The sequence below is a fragment of the Eptatretus burgeri genome, chromosome 2 (assembly GCF_056783735.1).
Source record: "Eptatretus burgeri isolate ZD-2024b chromosome 2, Ebu_testis_v1, whole genome shotgun sequence".
NCBI classification, from domain to species: Eukaryota; Metazoa; Chordata; class Myxini; order Myxiniformes; family Myxinidae; genus Eptatretus; species Eptatretus burgeri.
In genome coordinates this window covers 148,791,564-148,811,901 of record NC_140962.1, presented here as the reverse complement: position 1 = coordinate 148,811,901, position 20,338 = coordinate 148,791,564, and the positions used below count along the sequence as shown (strand labels likewise).

At 40.1% G+C, this 20,338-nt stretch overlaps 2 protein-coding genes across 7 annotated transcripts in view; one reads left to right on the top strand and one right to left on the bottom strand.

The window, feature by feature from the left end:
• Positions 1–20,338, top strand: part of LOC147033509 (E3 ubiquitin-protein ligase TRIM7-like) — a 1,095,521-nt gene that overhangs the window by 981,039 nt on the left and 94,144 nt on the right. The gene's annotated exons all lie outside the window — the stretch shown is intronic.
• Positions 1–20,338, bottom strand: part of LOC147033511 (E3 ubiquitin-protein ligase TRIM21-like) — a 61,390-nt gene that overhangs the window by 26,945 nt on the left and 14,107 nt on the right. For 5 of the 6 annotated variants that reach the window (XM_085855444.1, XM_085855479.1, XM_085855461.1 and 2 more), the window contains exons 2-5: positions 18,331–18,990; positions 15,296–15,391; positions 10,246–10,479; positions 4,314–4,336 (exon numbers count right to left, since the gene is read on the bottom strand). In XM_085855444.1, the coding sequence (XP_085711570.1) occupies positions 4,314–4,336; positions 10,246–10,479; positions 15,296–15,391; positions 18,331–18,945 (968 nt within the window). In that variant the 5' untranslated portion in view covers positions 18,946–18,990. The remainder of the gene's footprint in view (positions 1–4,313; positions 4,337–10,245; positions 10,480–15,295; positions 15,392–18,330; positions 18,991–20,338) is intronic. The other variant, XM_085855487.1, reaches the window with a different exon arrangement.

Here is a 20,338-nt window from a genome sequence, read left to right as displayed (position 1 = left end):
AAAGGCAAATACAACAAATAAGCTAATCAATTTAAAAACTAGTAAGTATGAGGATGTAAAGAAAATAATAAATATCCTTGAATGGACTGAAAAAATTGAGGGTTATCAATTGAACAATGGAAAAATAATTTACTACAATCTCAAAATGATATGCAACTCAGGAGGTGGTCAGATGAGATCAATGAGAGAAGTTTATCATTTCATAATGACACAAAAGGGGTATCTTGAAAAATATAAAGATTCAAATGTTTTATTTTTAAATATTTTAGATGGGGATTATTGTGCAAAGAAAATTAAACTATTGAAGTTATTTGAGAATGAACAAATCTTTCTAGGTTCAATGAGTGAGCTAAACAATATGTAATGGTTATTTGAAAAAGAGTGCCCCTCGGCTTACATGTTTCAGATATTTTTTTCGAATCACCTTTAACAAATCACATTGCGACTTTGCAACTTGAACAAATCTTTATCTTGTTGCATTGGTTATTTGAATAGAGTGCCCCAAGGTTAAAAGGGGAGACAAATAAATATACCTTGGGATAAAAATGGGGTTTACTTTTTAGGGAAAAAAAAAATGAATCGCTGAAAATCCCCCATTCAATTACATGGGGAAAAGTGAGCCAGAATCAGTATATTCACCCGACTGACAGGATTCTCTTTTATTTCTGAGGTCAAAAGGTCAAAATGTCAACATAGGCCAAAAGGTCAACTTGGGCCAAATTTCTAAATTTGTCAATTTCCATCCGATTGATTTGAAATTTGAAGAGAATTTCTCTCTCAGCTCACTGAATATACTCACCTATTTTTTGAGGTCAGCATACTCCAAAATGTCAAGATCGGCCACAGGTCAACAACTAAGGTGCAATTTATAAAATCCTCAATTTACATCCAATTGACTTGACATTTGAACAGGATTTGCCGATGATATCAATGACTTCAACCACCTATTATTTTTAGGTCAACATAGGCCAAAAAGTAAATATGGGCCAATTTTCTAAAATTGTCAATTTTCATCTGATTGACTTGAAATTTGAACAGTATTTTCACATCAGCTCACTGAATTCAACCCCTATTATTTTTGAGGTCAACATAAACCAACAGGTCATCATAGGCCAAAAGGTCAACATATGCCAAATTTCTAAAATCCTCAATTTTAATCAAATTACCTTGAAATTTGAAGAGCATTTGCTTATCAGTTCACTGAATTCAACCACATATTATTTTTAAGTTCACTGTAGGCAAAAAGCTCAACATTGGCCTACAGGGGTTTTTTGACTCCCCAATATAGGCACTGTATTTGCTCTCTTCTCCGAAACTACACACATAATTTTGATGAAACTTGACCACAACCTTCATGACCACTGATGTACCTAAGTTTGTTCATGGCATCAAAAATACAGGGTCTAATGAGGTCTGCAGGGGGTTGGAGTGACTTGCTCCTAATCCAGGTGAGCATCAGGACAGGTGGTCCCATGTTTCATTTGTATGCTAATCGCCTGGAGGTCACAATGTTAAACCAATCTTCACGAAACTACAACACATGGTTGAGTTAATCATAACCAAGAAGCCTATTGTTTGTGTGGTCAAAAGGTCAACATAGGTCAAAGGTCAACAACTTTGCCAAATTTCTGAAATCCTCAATTTTCATCCAATTAACTCGTAATCTGAACATAATTTAGATATCATGTCAGTGAATTCAACCACCAATTATTTTTGAGGTAACCATCAACCAAAACATCAACATATGGCAAAGGGCAACGAATTTGTCAAATTTCTAAAATCCTCAATTTTCATCCCATTGACTTTAAATTTGCAGAGCATTTACATATTCGGTCACTGAATTCAATGAACAAGTATTTTTTGGTCAACATAGGCCAAAAAGTCGACATAGGCCAAATTTCTAAAATAGTGAATTTTCATTTGATTTTGAAATTTGAAGACAATTGCATATTTGGTCACTGAATTCAACCACCAATTATTTTTAAGGACAAATTTGTTTTATGGATTTTGCAAGCATTATACTATGCACGACATCTTTCTTGTGTTTGTGTGCAGGATATTTTTTGTTTTGTTTGCTCATGTGCAGGATATCTCAAAAAATTGTGGATGGATTTGGATGAAATTTGGTGGGCAGGTCAGTTTTTTTGACAAGGCCAAGTTGATTACATTTTGGGGGAAATCCAGATCCAGATACTGGAATTTTTTTTAATGATTCTTCAACATTGAGAGATGGGGACAAAAATGATATATAGCAAGATATCTCAAAAAGTTATGGACCGATTCAAACAAAACTTGGTGGACAGATTATGTGTGTCACAAGGAAGAGTTATTTAATTTTGTTGAAGATCTGAATCCAGATCCTAGAATTTTAAAAGTGATTCTTCACCATTGAGAGATGGGGCAAAAAACGATATTTTACATGCTACTTCAAAAAGTTCTGGATGAGTTATAACAAAACGAGATGGATGATTTTGTTAGTTGACGAGAACAAGCCAATTCGATTTTTGTTCAAGTCCGGATGCAGATCCGGTCTATCAGTGGGATACAAAATGTAAATTCTTCAGCCTGGTGGAGGTATGCACTCTCCCGTGTGCCATTCTAGTTTGTCATTGTTTTGAAGGGAATATGAGGTATACAGTGCTCCCTCACCTATCGCGGTTAATGCGTTCCAGACCCACCTGCGATAGGTGAAAATCCACGAAGTAGAAACCACATATTTATTTAATTATTTAAATATATTTAAACACATTTTAAACGTATTTTAAACCATTATACAGCATCCACACACTCTTATTAACCTTCCCCACACACATTTAATCAGTTATTAAAAAAAAAAAAAATGAAAAAAATTTTCATCGGAAATGCGACTTCATGGGGCTGCAAAGCCTAAGACCAAAATAATTTTTAAAATACTATATTGTACTATAAAATATAAAAAAACGTATTATGAGTACTGACCTATGAAGATATGACGATGATGATGATAGCTGCGCAATACTGATGACGATGAAGATGATGATGATGAGATGAATGTAGTACTGCACAGCCAAGAAGAGCATTAAATCTCTTCCACTGGAGGTGCCTCCTTAGATATGTATGATTATATACTTAGATAAATTAGATATGTATTATTTGAAAACCCGCGATGTAGTGAAGCCGCGAAAAGTGAACCGCGATATAGCAAGGGAGCACTGTAATGAAAGAGCATGTGAAACACGAGAAATTAGCAGAACAGAGTATTCAAGGATGTTCAGGACTTTGAGTATATTCATGAACAGTGGAGGGAAATGGAAGGAGTTGTGCAGAGAGGAAAGTGAGAAGGGAACAAATATTGAGATTTGAGATCTGGAGAAAGGAACCAGACCATGGGAAGTAGAAACTATGTACAAAACAGGATTTGTAATGATTTAAAAACGAAGTTGATTTTGTTTCCAATTAATAATAATACAATGGCCATTTAAAATGTCCCTCCTCCCTCAACTCAAAACTGTTAATTTATATTTCAGAAATGGGGAAATAAATTAAGGATGGAAAAGAGTCAAGCACACGAGGACAACTGAGTAACCTGAATAAGCAACATCTTGTTCACCTCCGGTGTCCTCCCCGAGCCCTCATTCTTCCCAACATCCCTCTTTTCTCCAAGTCTTCCTCTATTTTGTCCCTCATCCCTGCTGTTGGTGAGTCCCCTTCCCTTGTTTCTACTATTCCTTTTGTTCTGTTTCATCCTGATCCATTCTGTTCTAGCTCTTCCATGAGCCTCAAATGAATACAAAAAAAACCCAAATATATGAAAACATTCAGGACCCATAAGAACAGCAATTAACACAACATTAAGCAAATAAAAAAACTCAACAACAGCAGCAGCAACAACAAAAACACAACAGATGGATGGAGAATAATCTGACGAGAATATTTTAGCCTTGAAGGAGCAAAACGGGTCTTGTCTGACTTGTTGGAAACCAGAAACAGAAGCTCTTTTATGGAGAATTTGTATCATATATGAATATACAAATAGAGAGGTGGTTTAAATCATAACATTCAAAGAACCTTTCTTTCCTTCAAGCTCCAGTGACTATCTCAGGAATGAAGTGAAACATACAACAACATCATGTCCCACTTCATTTCTGAGTGGGACATGATGTTTTTGTTTGGCATTTTCAGATAAGTTCGACATTTTGGTAAATATATTTTCTGTGAAATGAAAAACGATCGAGATGGTGAGAAGTGCATATATCTTTAAATGTTAAGAGCATTACTGTGGCAAAAACATCAGGATGTGCCTGATAATGTGTTGTACACCAGTGCAGTCAAACCTTTTCAGCAGGTCCTTGGAACCCTGAAAAGGCAGAAAACAAAGGATGGATCAAGATTAATTTTATTAATTAAATATAAAGGAAGACGTTTTCAATTTAGTAAGAAAATGATCAATTTAATTTTAATTTTGCAAGTTGGACTGCATTTCCTTTGGCGAAAATAGCTGACAAGATAAATCTGTAACCCAAACAGTATTCAAATGAATAACATTCAATGATTGAGGAAGAAAGTGTGTGGAACAGTTGGTTGAACATCATTCATATTAATATTCTCAAGGTGGTTACACACAGGTCATTTTGACTACCACAGGTCACTTTGAACACCTTGATAAACATGGCACCGGATAAACTAAAATCTTCGCAATGATCCAGCACTTGATGAAAGCCATGCTGACATGGTACTTGGAGGTCACCATGAGCATCCCTTGGATAATCTAGTATTAAGGCTGCGGCAGTTTTCAGTCCATCTATCATGCAACATCATTACGTCTGTGACGCCATTACGGCGCACGACGGCTGACTCTAACATCCGCCATTGATATTTTCATACAGTTCAGGCCTAAGATATCATCGAACCTGTCATATTCACAATCGCTATGAATAGGGTAGGTTAGGTATGCGAGCATGTGCCGGAGCAGCGTGTCGCTGCATTCAATTTTCTTTGGTACTCCATAGACCTCTGTCTGATGACCCCCCCCCCCCCCCCCAGGCAGATGTCTGGTCCATCCCCATCTCCATGAATTGCCGATCAATCTGCTGCAACCACGAGGCACATGGTCATCCTGTTGGCCTCCTCCACTCATGAGACTCCCTTGCTGAGAGAATGTGGTGAGCAGGATCAGCATCGGGAAATCGAGCCACATGTCCATACAGTGGCAGCTGATGCTCACGGACAATACAGGTAACAAATGTCATTAGAGTCTCCCTCGGCAACCGCTTGTTGGACACCAAGTCTGACCAGCCATAGTGAAGGATTCTCCGAAGAGACCTGATACCGAAGGAGTTAAGTCTTCATCTCAGATCCTTGGTTAGAGTCCAAGTCTTACATCCATAGAGCAAGACTGGAAGCATCAAGGAATTCAAGATTCAGACTTTCATTCTTCTGAATCAGTACCAACAGCAACACACCCCAGGGTGTGTTGCAACACACAGCAACAACACATCCAGTGATTCCCGACTCCTCAGGCCTGACCCTTGTTTGTTACTTGCCAAAAATTAATTTTTGCCAAGTAACAAACAAGAAAAAGATGTCATGCAGAGTATGGTACTTGCAAAATCCACCCCCTTCTACAAAGGATGCCAAGAATACATCAAATTATTCATTTCATTAAGATTAAAATTGACAATCTTTATCAAAGCTCAGGTCAATCAGATAAAAGTTGATTTTAGAAGTTTGACCTTGGTTGACCTTTGACCTTTTGACCTCAAATAATAGGTTTCCCAATTCAATGACACAATATGCAAATCTTGTTCAACTTTCAAGTCAATCAGATGAAAAATGACGATTTTACAAATTTGACCTCAAGATGACCTTTGACCTAAAAGTCAATAGGCTTCTCAGTTGAGATGACATCTACAACTTGTTAAAGTTTCTTGACGATCAGTTTAGAATCATGACCTGAAGTTTAGTTTCATGGCCTGAAGGCGATTGACAAACAGACAATAACAAAATCGACCGACCAATATAGTTGAAAAATCTTCGATTTTGTAAGTAACAAACAAAATAGATGTCATGCATTTTCCATTAAATCCATTAAAAAAAATTTGACCTGAAAAATAAATGTTCGTTGAATTCAGTGACCTGATATGCAAATCCTCTTCAAATTTCAAGTTGATCTGATGAAAATTGAGGATTTTAGAAATCTCACCAAAGTTGTTAACCTTAGGCCTATGTTGACCTCAAAAATAACTTGTGGTTGAATTCACTACCCTGATATGAAAATTATGTTCAAATTTCAAGTGAATCAGATGAAAATTGACAATTTTAAAATTCGGCCTATGTTGATCTTTTGGCCGATGATGACCTCAAAAATAAATGGTTGAATTCAGTTATCTGAAATGTAAATCCTCTTCAAATTTATCGTGAATCAGATAAAAATTGAGGATTTTAGAAATCTGACAAATTAGTTGCCCTTTGGCCTATGTTGACCTTTTGATCTTTTGACCTCAAAAACAATAGGCTTCTTGATTATTATGAACTCTACCAAGTGGTTAAATTTCATGAAGGTCAGTTTAAAAGTGACCTCCAGGCAATAAACATAAAAGCAGACAAACATATTAAGAAAGATGTCATGCATCGCATGATACTTGCAAAATCGAGAAAACAAATTTGACCTTCAAAGCATAATTGGTGGTTTGTGACAAAATACACAAATCCTCTTCCAATTTCAAGTGAAATGCATGAAAATTGACAACTTTACAAATGACCATGTCGACTTTTTGGCCAATGTTGACCTAAAAAATACTTGTCCAATGAATTCAGTGACCTGATATGCAAATCCTCGTCAAATTTTAAGTCAATGGGATAAAAATTGAGGATTTTAGAAATCCCATCTAAATTGTTGACCTTTGGCCTATTTTTAACTCTTGGCCTATTTTGACCTCAAAAATGATTGGTCATTAAATTAAATGACCAAATATGCAACTCCTTTTCAAATTACAAGTCAATCGGATGAGAAGTGACAATTTTAGAATTTTGGCCTATGTTGACCTTTTGGTCTATGTTGACCTCAAAAGTATTGGTGGTTGAATTCAGTAATCTGATTTGCAAATCCTGTTCAAATTTCACGACAATGGGATGGAAATTGGGGATTTTAGAAACTCCACATTAGTTGTTGACCTTTGACTTAAGTTGATCTTTTGGTCGATGTTGACCTCAAAAATAATTGGCTGGTTGAATTCAGTCACCTGATGTATAAATCCTCTTCAAATTTCAAAAGTCAATCAGATGAAAATTGAGGATCTTAGAAACTCCACCAAAGTTGTTGACCTTTGGGTATAGGTTGACCTAAAGAGTAATAGGTGAATTCATTGAACAAATGTGCAACACCTCTTCAAATTTCAAGTCAATCAGATGAAAATTGACAATTTTAGAAATTCGGCCGATGACCTTTTTTGGGCCAATGATAACCTCAAAAATAATTGGTGGTTGAATTCATTGACCTGATGTGCAAATCCTGTTCAAATTTCTAGTCAATCAGATGAAAATTGAGGATTTTAGAAAGTTGTTGATCTTTGGCCTATGGTGACCTTTTGGAATCAAAAACAATAGGCGTCTTGCTTATTATGAACTCTACCATGTGGTGAAGTTTCGTGAAGATCGGTTTGAAATTGTGACCTCATGGTGATAAGCATAAAAACAGACAAACACAATCAGAATAACGCACACAACCTACCAATACTAGCGATACCCGAGCACATGCATGGGATAGCAGTACAACATAGCTGGTAGCAGACGACAGACCGTACACGGGGAATGACAAAAATACGCATTGTGCAAAATGCAAGTGGTACTATGGAACGCCAAGACTTCCCAAACATTGTCGGCATGTCCGCTAAGTGCCACAGCAATTTCATAGGGATCGTGTGACGGCGAGCCGAGTTTTTAGTGTGCAAGCTTGGTATTATAATAGAGATACTATTACGGATCAGGAAACCATATGCATTCAACATACAGATGTCCTAAAAGTCAGTTATGTCATTAAGTATGTGTGTTGTCAAATCCCCTTCTTTTTGTCGAGTGGAAGAATCAAAGGTGTGCGTTGCGATTTCTTTTAGTTAGGTTATTGTGCAAGCCATCTTGCATTTCACAAGCCATCTAACAAGCCATCCCATCTGCATGACCCATCGGCCCATCACGATCCACCACCAACCAGCTGCCTTCTCGCACCCTGACGTGCCAAGGCAAGATCTCGCGGTTCCGGTTTCTCAGCTCCCACAAACGTTGTAACACTTTCACGACAACCTTTGCAACATTGATACTGTTGCTCGACAAGTACGAACCCGCATGGAAGAGTGGGTGGGGTTTCCCGGCAGGGGCCGAAACTCCGCCCAGGAAGGGCGAGTCCATGGGAGCCTGCCCAATCAGGGCGGGGAGTGAGGTCTGTTCGAGCGAGCCCCGCCCCATTGAGGGGGGTCCATAAATTCTCGAGCACTCTCTGAGGCGGGATTTTTTGGGGGTTGTTACGAAGGGGTTGTTATGAAGGTTGTTGTTGAGCGTGTTGTTCTTTTGAAGCAGAGGGTTGAGCAGAAGGTCATGAAGGCTGTGAGCGTGTCTCTGCTGGCCCTCTACAAGGAAAGGAAAGAACGACCCTGACCCCACTCCATGGACCCCGCTATTCACCACCCGAGCTCTGCCACGAACCACAAGTCCCATACGTGCGACTGGGGACCAAATCATCGATCATTGTCAGATGTTACAGCACGGAGTACCCCCTTTCTCCGACAGCCAGGTACCCAGCTGGACTCTGATCCCCAGCTCGTCTCTCTCCTCGGCTGCGAGGGTCCAATAAAGAACTCTGGGTTTATTTTCCTTTGTGTGTGTTTCTGCGTATGGGCTCATCTTTTAAGTAGAACTGAATAAGTGTTTTTGGAACATTGTAAATACTTCTTGCATATTCGCGTTAAGTCTTGCTTTGTGTCTTCATTTACTGTAAATAAATCATCACAGAAATGTTCCCAGTCCGTTTCTGTCCTTTCTTGAATTGGTCCAGCATGGTTCGGATCTGAGTTTAGGCGGGGTTTTATCCCTGGTAATCGGACAATTGGAGCCGGGACGTCCTGGGCAGGCCCAGGCTCGACTGCATCCGAGCCGGAAAGGTGGGTGGCAGAGTGGTAGTCGGTCAGTGTAATTTTACCACTACCGGTAGAGTGAATCCGGTTTGGCCAGGCTTTCCGAGGGCATGGATCCCCTGGAGCTGAGACCGCGTGGTTACTTCGGTACATTGGATCTAGACAAAATAACCCTACACCATGCGGTCAAGATGTTGGTGTTCCACGGTCGGTTAAACGACTCGCCGGCTCGCAGAGTTATCCGAGCGACGGCCTACAATTCCAGAGAGTCCAGAGGGGATCGACTTCACCTCCCCCACCTCGTGGTCGTTCTCGCCACCGGACCTCCGGCCCGCAAAAATACTTTCAAAATCTTCGATTTTCGAAAGTAACAGACAAACAGACCCAAATGCAATACCCTCTCCTCTGTCTAGGGTCATAATGCCAATGGTAACAAAGCCGATGCCCTGAGAATGCTAATTCACAATGTTTGTTTTCACGAGATGTATAAAACAACACAATTTTTTTTCCTCATCGTCACTTTCATTCACGATCATTGACACTTTCATTTTGTGATTTGTCCTCAATTTTCACTTCAACGTCTGATCTCTAGGAAAATAAAACAAGTACATTGCATTATTTTTTGGCAATAACTGTGTGGATGACTAAAATTAACCCTGGGTTGTTAGCAGTAAAGATAAACTTCCAGAAGCATGCAAGGCAGCACATCGTTGCTCAAACACCACCCAAATAAAGGAAGGTTTTTCCATGGAACTCTGGTTCACGTGTCCCTGCTAATACCCTTGAATGGAACGCTTGGAAACCTTTAAAAGTGTCCTGGTGGTCGTGCTGTATCACTGCTTTGGAGCACATGACGTGAAGTTGCTGTCATCCCAAACCATCAGTGTGATAAAAACTAAAAAGCCAAATCTCATTTTTGCTCGAAGTAAACACACGTGGAAATGCATTCACTCAACTTTTTATTCTATTTCATTTATCATTTTTTGAAGCATTGTAATGTACACTGTAACTTTGCCATCAACCATGACTTGTAACAGGCCCTCAAATCATCAAAGGTTGATACATTCATAGTGACAAACTCCCCCGGAACTACGTATTTTAAACATTACAGCTTCTGTGATGTGTTTATGATAAACCACACCTGAATAAAAGAGATGGCCTCCAGGTCTTGGAGTGCTGTTTGCATCGTTGATTTTCCTTGACGTAGAGACTCCATCTGCTGCTCCAGTTTCTCTCTCTGCTTCCCAAGAAGAGAAAGCTTCTCCATTTTCCTTTTGTTGATTTGACTCTTCATCAGATCCACAGATTCATTCAAAAATTGGCACACGGCTCTTCGCTTCTCCTCCAACATGTCCTCAGCATCTCTGCCAAATTGCTGGAAGAAATCGTTTATTAAATTATTTTAAAAATCTAGAAGAGCGTTTCAGAGAAAATGTAGAAACTAACAAATGGATTGTGGTTGGATAGATTAAGATCAGTGGTACCAGAAGTGGGAAATTAAGGAAAAATGAAGTGGAATTGGGCTGCCATATAACAATACAGATGTTGTCATCAATATCGGTGTTGTGGTGTGGTGTATCATATAATTCACTGTTTTGCACAATATAATTCACTGTTTTCGTATTGATCGGATCAGACCTTTTCCCCCCACTTCCGGTTTGGAATTGCTCCACATGTAGGTCAGTTCCACAACTACTCCTGCCTGAATCAAATCTGAATCAAAGTTAAGTTTTCCGAAACGGATAGGTATTGTTCTTCTGTTAGATTTTCTTCTCTTTCTGTTTCGATTTTCATCAAAAAATTTCTGTGATAAATAGTACTTTGTCGATACTTGTTGCATTCGTTTTTTTCATGCAGTCTTTGGATTTCTTGGATCGATGGAACTTAATAGTCTCAACTTTGAGGTTGTTTTGTTGTAATGCTTCTCTTTTCTTTTTTTTTCCAAAAATGTTGTTCTTTCTACCTTTTCAATGCGATCCTATTCCCCCTTGATTAAAAACAAACAAACAAACTTTCACTTGGACACAATCTTATTCTGCCTTCCACTTGTACTTCTTGTACATCTCCCCTTTTCCTCAATCATTTTCGAATAATATTCATTGAAGAAAACGCTTCTTCCTTCTTCCTTTAAAAGCTTTTGAAAATGCATTAAAATGGTTGAAAATCCCTTCTCCTCTCATGTTATTCTTCGTTATGATGTATTCTTCCTCTATTTCTTTTTCACAAGGCATTTCTTGCAAACCTGATTCTCACCGAAGGGCATTGTCCGTCACCCATCCTCCAGTTCCTACCTTTCTACGTTCCTTCCACAACTCCCTTCACCCTTCCAATGATCTTTATCTCAAAATATTAAAAATTGCTATCTTGAGAAATCCAGTTTGCAGAGGTTGTCTCCCCCATCAATCAAATCCACTTAATGTTATTTTACATTGTCAAACCCCTCCATGTCAGGACCTTCCCCCACATCTCCTTCAAGCCCGGTTCATTCCAATTGCAACCCTCCTACGTTTACCCTTCTTCAGCATCACTCCATTCCATGTCCTCCCATTCTGTGTCTCCCTCACCCATCCTCTCCAATCTTCCCCCTCATCCCACCCTCTCAAGTCTCCCCTCACCCTACACCCTCAAGAGCTCTCCCCCCAACCCCTTCAAAGTCTCCCACTCACCCCACCACTTCTTCAAAGCTATCTCCCCCATTCCATGCCTCTCGGCTTCTCGCTCATCCTGCACTATCTTGGCTTCCCCCTCATCATCCTGCCTCTCTCAGCTTGCTCCTTGTTCCTGCCTCTCAACCACCCACACGTCCTTCCCCATCCCATCTCCCCTCTCGTCCCACCCCATCCCATCTTCACCCCCATCCTACCAACTCCCATCTTTACCCTACCCTCAGACCTTTCCTGCTCTCCCAAAACCTCCTCCCCTGTCCCTCATGGTGTAGACCTCAAACATCCAAATCCTCCACTCCAACCTGACATTTCTCAATCTAGGCTTCTGCTCACAGCCCCAACACCATCTGTTTAACAGAATCCTTCCTCCCACAGGACATCCCTAACCCCTTGGTGTCTCTCCCTAGCTATTGTATCCACTGGTTTGATTGACTTGAACCCTGTCCTGATGGCGGAGTCACACTGTACATCAAGATCTCTATTTCTCACTCTCCATGTACTGCTCTTACACCTCACAACCCCCTGGAGTACCTTGAGATGTTACTTCCCTTCCACTCCAACCTCTTGTTTGTCTGTGTATTGTCCTATCCTCCAAACAGCAATGACTCCCTCTACCTCTACCCCTCTCTCAACATGGACAAACTTTTAACCACTCATCCCAACTCAAAATTCTTCATATGTGGCAATTTTAATTGTCACCATGCAAATTGGTACCTCTCTCCAGCTATGCAACTTCAGCAAAGGACTTCTGTGACTCCATGGGACTGACTCAATCTGTGAACTTTCCCACCACGTGGATTTATCCCAATGGTAAATCCTCCCTTTTGTACGTGGTGATGACTTACTTTACCACAAATATCTCCTGCTCTTCCTCTGCCTTAATTGGTTCATCTGATCACATGTTTACGAAAATCAACATCTCTGGCTGTTCTCAAAGAGCCGCCTCAATGCAGTAGAGTCTGTAATTTCACTCAAGCACATTGGCAGGGACTGCAAGCAGCCATCACACTTCACGAATGGTCTCCCATATCCATTGACCCTGGTGTTAACTCTGCCTGGGAATTCTTCCACAGAAACTTGCTCACTCTCAAGCACATTCATACCATCTCATCTTCAGTTAACATACCCTTCTTCCCGTCCATGGTACACTGAATCCTGTGATGAATTAGTTGTTCTGAAATAACTTGCTTCTCTTCCTGGATGGCAAATCCTGCCAAAGGCAAAAGCAGTGGATTCCAAAAAGTCCACAACAGGTGTTATTCACTCTTAGGAGAACCAGAAAACAACATGTGTCCAACCTCAAGATCGAACTTTCAAACTTGTCTCCATCCTCTAAAACCTGGTGGCACCTAGTTAAGTCTGTCTCTGGTGTATGCTCCCCTTCCATCCCTTCCTTCTCTTCAAATGGCACCAGAGCCCACTCCACTCATGAGAAGGCCGAATTGCTCAATAGTGTGTGAGCTTCCAAATCTTATGTCACCAACCACTCACTCTCTGTACACAGCCTTCCCAGTCATACCCGTTTCAGGGACATTTACATTAATAAGGAAACATTTATATGCTCACAAACAGTATTCTTTATAAACAGCTGCATGTGATGGGTAGAAAAAAATTTGGCTCGGTAATTTAGACAACACGTTAATATGGCAAACAGCTCAGAAATCTGGTGTTATCAAATATATTTTGCTTTGAAACGCACAAAGAGAAACCATATAACCTTTGTAAAGCAAATCCGATAACCAAATGCTTTAGAAACAGTCACGAGGACAAAGGAAAACCTCAAAGAACCTCCATAAGATGCGGGACAAAACTTTGCCAGCAGGCACCCGTAACAGGCATGGCATGTCCACACACCCATGGAGAGTCCGTACAGATTCAAGTCTACCCATATGTACCACGTCCATGTGTGCTGTACACGTGCCTTTACCTTGTAGTAAAAGTCGACTGTACATTCCAATCGGGACACGAACTGCACTGTACAGCTCAGTAAGTGGCTTAAGCACTCAAGCACTCTAACAGAATGCCTGGCTTGGCAAGCAATTACCAATTGTCAAACCAACTATGCAATGCCCGAAATGGACAAATCAACACTTTTTTCAGAGTCGGAACGGTTAATACTTTCAAATCTGGAGCTTACATTTTGTAATAATGCTTAGTTTAGGAGATTATCTTGGTTATTCATATGCGCAAATTAAATAAAGCCACGAATGCTGGTGTCTCCAGGCATTTATAAGCACTGCAATATATCCAGTGATTCGTAGCTTTGATGAACAGGCATTCGATAATAATATGAGTAAGGAAAGTGAAAAAGAACTTTGTCATTAAGAAATCGTTGTGGCCTGTTCCAAATCAAAGCATAGTTGAGCAGGCCAAAAAATATGGTGGCTTCATACCCCAGCGAGGTTACCCAGGAAACGCCTTAAGACCACAGACAGCAAGGTGGCCGAGGAACACCTGATGAAGGATATAATTAAAAAAGACCGTTAATTATCTTCAAAATGAGTGCTTTAATTAACCCAAACATGAAATTTTCACTCTTGCACTTCTTTGGAGTTTTCTTCGTATGCGTGCAAAGTTTCAGGTTGATAGGTTTTATGGTTTTGGGGCTATGGAGGACACACGCGCACGCACACACACACACACACACACACACACACACACACACACACACACACACACACACACACACACACACACACACACACACACACACACACACACACACGTTGCCTTTTATTAGTATAGAAGATGGAAGATAGATGGTGATGGATGAAGCCTGAAACGTTAACTCCTCCTTTGAGGTATTTTAAAGGTTAGTGGTGTTTGTTTTGCCCTAATAATAATATACTACACCCTAACTTAGGTGTTGTCTCCTGATCCTCGGCACTGGAATTTCTTCTTTGTTTGTTTATTTAATTAATAAATAATCAATCGAAGTTATGACTGCTTGCTTCATTTTTTTTAGCAGATGTTAAAGTTTGCAGTTTTACAGTTGGTTCACTTCTAAAAATCTTGTTACTGTACATCATTGAACTGTATACAAGATTGGAGAGATTTATAAGCAGTGCAAATTTGTCGCCACCAATCGCCGTCTTGGGATGTCCACTTGCGGCAGATATATTTTGACTCGCGTGATAAATTCCAGGGAGATCTTGAATATTGAATGTTAGTTTTGAGCTGAAAGTCAAAGTCGATGTGAACACTTTCTCACATAAACATGATGCAACGCAGGCCATGGTGAATCATTCACTTTGACAAGCAACATGGCGGCGTGTTAATGGAAAAAGGGCGGTGTGACGGTGACACAATGGCGTGTGTAACGTCAATAGCCATAATCCTTCCACTGATACGCAGTTCAATGTCGTTCATCCCTTCATAAATCAACCATGACATATTAGAAGAGAAATATAATGGTATGAGTGAGCACCTCCATCGAATGCATTCCCTTTTTTAAATGGGGCAGGGAGCAAGTGGTGGGGGGCATGATCCTTTTCCAAGAACAACTCATTCCCTGGTGATTCTCACCTCTGTTTGTTCTTCTTCTTCCTGAACCTGCTGTAGTTGGGATGCAACGCTCTGCATTGACCGTAATACATGAGGATACTTTGCAGCCAAAACACGCTGCACACAATGACGAAACGACAGAAATGAATAATCGTGAACCTCTGTGGTGGATTAAAAATGACCATCTTGCACAGAATTATATAAATATATACATTTGTGAGAAAAATCACAGTGAAGATGATGGGAATTCCTTTCAAGATTTATAATAATCTCTTCTCTTTAATTCCGCAACTGGATAAGAAAAAGTCCCAGAATGACATTAACTGCTAAAACTGTTTATCAACTGTGTTGAAGGTTGATGGTTGGTGAGGCTGCCATGATTACATCACCATACATAATATAATTATATAAATATGTGACAGGTACCAGAACTAAGATTATATATCATGTCATTGCAACATCTTGTTATGAAGCTAAAGATAGAAATATATTTTGTAATTTAAATTGCAAGAAAATGCTTGAAAACCTAAAATGTCCAACAAGAAACATCAAAACATTTTGAGAGTTTTCTCTGTTATTGGACTGTTTTCATGATGTGGGTTTTAATGGGATTCTTAAATTGTATGTACCCTGTTTTGGTTTTTTTTTTTTAAAAATTCAATACAAGAGCTTTTTCTGATTGGAAAGAAGATGAAAAACTCCTTAATTGTGGTCTGGATGACAGATGGATGACCTGCTACCTGGGTTTGAATACATGTGTGGCTTAGCCAAGATATGCCACACTAAGTCATGTCATGTAGAGGAAAGATGATGAAAGGTATAGAGTTTAGAAACAAGTTATTACCTCCTTCACATTTGGTAGCAGAGCTTATGTTTTCACCCCTTTCTGCCTGTTTGTTACTTACGAAATCTAAAGATTTCGTAAGTATATTGATGCCTTCTGTTTCTGTTTGTTTGTTTGTGTTTGTTTGTTTGTAAGCACGATAACTCGAGAACGGAAGAAGCTACCAATGTCAAATTACACCACGTGATTCAGGAGGGTGATGGCAAGTGCTGATTATATTTTGGTCGAAATCGGTCAAAGGTCGAGGTCACAGTGAGGTCAAATATTCGATTTTTGATGGTTTGGTGCAGATAACTCAGAACGGAAGAAGCTACAAATGTCAAATTACACCAGGTGATTCAGGAGGGTGATGGCTAGTGCTGATTAGATTTTGGTCAAAATCGGGCAAAGGTCAAGGTCACAGTGAGGTCAAACATCCAAAAAATGATAACTCAGAACGGAAGAAGCTACAAATGTCAAATTACACCAGGTGATTCAGGAGGGTGATGGCTCGTGCTGATTAGATTTTGGTCAAAATCGGTCAAAGGTCAAGGTCACAGTGAGGTCAAACATCCAAAAAATGATAACTCGAGAACGGAAGAAGCTACCAATGTCAAATTACACCACATGATTCAGGAGGGGGGTGGCTAGCGCTGATTAGATTTTGGTCAAAATCGGTCAAAGGTCAAGGTCACAGTGAGGTCAAACATCCAAAACATTCGATTTTTGATGGTTTGGTGCAGAATCATCGTAGAAACTTCTGGTTTGCGTCCCTACCTTCTCTCGAGACAGCTTTTATTAGACAAGGTCAGAGGTCAAGTTGACGATTTCGTAAGTACCAGTCTATGACTGCTTGTTTATTTGTTTGTTTGTAGGCACGATAACTCGAGAACGGAAGAAGCCACCAATGTCAAATTACACCATGTGATTCAGGAGCGTGATGGCTAGTGCTGATTAGATTTTGGTCAAAATCGGTCAAAGGTCAAGGTCACGGTGAGGTCAAATATTCGATTTTTGATGGTTTGGTACAGATAACTCGAGAACGGAAGAAGCTACCAATGTCAAATTAGACCACCTCATTCAGGAGGCTGATGGCTAGTGCTGATTAGATTTTGGTCAAAATCGGTCAAAGGTCAAGGTCACAGCGAGGTCAAACATCCAAAATATTCGATTTTTGATGGTTTGGTACAGAATCATAGTATAAACTTCTGGTTTGTGTCGCTACTTTCTCAAGAGAGCTTTTATTAGACAAGGTCAGAGGTCAAGTTGACAATTTCGTAAGTACCAGTCTATGATTGCTTGTTTGTTTGTTTGTGTAGAGGATATCTCAAAAAGTTGTGGACTACTCTGGATGAAATTTTGTGGACAGGTTGGGTGGGTGTGTGACAAGGACGAACTAATTAGATTTTGGTGAAGGTCCGAATCCGGATCTGGATAAGCAATTATTTAACTTGTAAAGTGATTCTTCACCATTGAGAGACGGGGCTAAAAACGATATAGTACTGTATAGCATGATGTTTCAAAATGTATTTGGCCCGATATGTTCTCGTGGATCAGGCATTATGTGGTGGAGGTATGTGCTCTACCGAGTGCCCTTCAAGTTCAAGATTAATTATTTTGCTTCTTTCATATGCAGTGTATGACTGCTGGTCGTATAATTTGCTGGGGTTGCATCTGTCACGAATGCAGTGCCTTGTGAAGTCAGAGCAGGAATTTGTACAAACCCACCAAATATAATAACGAGGACGGCACTCGGTAGATTGCATACCTCCACCAAACTAAACAGTTTATGTTTTGTATCCCACTGATGGTCAAGCTCAGCATTCGGACCATAATCAAAATCGAATCGGCTTGTCAACTATCCAGCTCACATGACCTTTTCAGCATATCCATCAAGTTTTCTCATAATGTGTACGTAACTTTTTGAAATATCATGCAAGATGTCGTTTTTGTCCACATCTCTCATCAGTGGGGAATCAGTTAAACAAATTAAAAATTATCGAATCTAGATCCGGATTCGGATCTTCACCAAAATCAAAACAATTCTTCTTTTGTAGGCAACCAACCTGTCCACCAAGGTTCGTCCAAATCTACCCATAATTTTTAAGATATCCCGCTCACAGACAAACAGACTGACGTGGGTGAAAGCATAACCTCAGTCCACCTTAGGTGGCAGAGGTAAAATAGCATGGAGATAATACAAACAATAACCATTTTTCACCGATTTACTCACCTTTAGTTCGGCATGAGCAATCTCCACTGCAACAACTTTCTGGTCCTGATGTTGTCCATCCATGCACATCAAGCACATTAAGCTCTCATCATCCTTGCAATAGAGTTGGATTGGCTTTCCATGCTCAATGCATATAAATTCCTCAATCTTCTCTCCAGGATCCACCAGTTTATGCCCTTTATGTTGATGAGGCTTCAGGTGTTGCTCACAGCAGAGGAGCTCACAAGGTACACACCTCTTGGCCGCCTCTCCATGACAAAGCTCACAGGAACTCTCAGTGCCCCCTGATTTCACCCCCTTATTAATATACACACCACCATGTTCTACATTTCGGACCTCAACCCCCAACCCAACCTCTCGCTTTTTCAACTTGATCTTTTCCACGAAATTGGCAATGATCACATTCTTCTTGAGTTTTGTTTTTTGAAGAAAAACCTCATGGCAATTTGGACAAACACAACGTGTGTCTCCTTCTCTGGTCTTCCAGTATTTCTCTACACAGACACGACAAAACGAGTGGCCACATGGGAAAGCAATGGGCTCCTTATAGAGTTCAAAGCAAACTGAGCATGTAAGTTCATCCAAACTAACTCCAATATCAAAGGAAGAAGCCATGTCCTTGTGGTCAGAGAAGAGTACGAAGCAGAGTTTAATTGAAACCTGAAAATGAAGATTGAAAATGAGAAAAACTTGAAGCAAAGAAACAGCAAGTAGATCGACACAAAATAAAATTAGATTCAGAATAATCATTCAGGGTATTAAAGCGTGTGTGTGTGTGTGTGTGTGTGTGTGTGTGTGTGTGTGTGTGTGTGTGACCAAAAGTGTATGTTGCTTTCCTTGGCCAGTCACCCATAAACACAAAAAATGGAGAATGTTTGCTTCAGAACTGTGGACAAAAAAAAAAAAAACGTGTGACAAACAGACAGCCAAATGCTGCAGACCAACATGCTTATACATGCAAATCACCTTTATAGTGCAGTGTATAGATTATGGAATATGATGTGGAGTGATGGCACAAAAAATGGCCACATCATCAATTATTGTTGCCTTTTTTTTTGTTATTTCTTATTTGCTTTCTACTTTACTACCGCAACATTATGACAGCGCTTAATTATTCTTGTCTTTACTTTTTTCAGATGAACCCTTTCTTCCGTGACATCGCGTAAGCAATTGGCTTACACCTTGTCAAAGTGTGGCCACATACAAGTACCTTCCTTCGTCAGGCTCGAGAACAAGAGAGCAAGAAAGGCAGAGCTGCCCCACAAAAGTTTCTATAAGCTCCAGATGGAGCGGATGGGAAGACGTTCGATCATGGTTCAGAGACTAAGGAGACCTTACCTGAAATTCAAGAACAAGAAAGAAGGGACACATCAGAGCATGAATCCCCCGAGTTAAATTAAGTGCCTGAGCTACCTCAAGGCTCAAGCTATACATCTACCTCAACTATATCCAAGTTTGATTGATAGGATATCTTCCGTGATTTTGCAACAAGGTCAGACTTTATTTCTCAACCTGTAAGAGTGGATCTGTGGATGAAAGGCCCTCTGAGCATTCAGAACAGAGATGGCCTTTTCCCCAAAACGATGAGAACCGTAATATATCTGTGGAATGGTTTATCAAAAATCTAAAGAATAGAGAAAAAGCCCGACGCCAATGGTTGTTCTATTCATGTTCGGTGGACACCCTCTATTGCTGCTGCATTTAAACCCTGGTAGTAGCTCCATTGCCAAGAACTAGGGATTTAACAAGTAGAGGAATTTAAAACCTCAAGTATCTGAGCATGAATAAAGTCCAGGTCACGATGAGGCATCCATGAAGTGGAAAGAGATGTGTATTTCCTTGGAAAGAGAAGTAACAATATTGTTGTGAGCCAGGGTTCAGTGGCAATAAACGACCACTAGGTGGAGCAGTAGAGCCGTCTCCCACCGAACACCCGGAATTTAGGTCGTGACCCTTGGACAACTCCGAAAGGTCACGGGTCCCTTAGCGGACCGTGGACGCCAATATT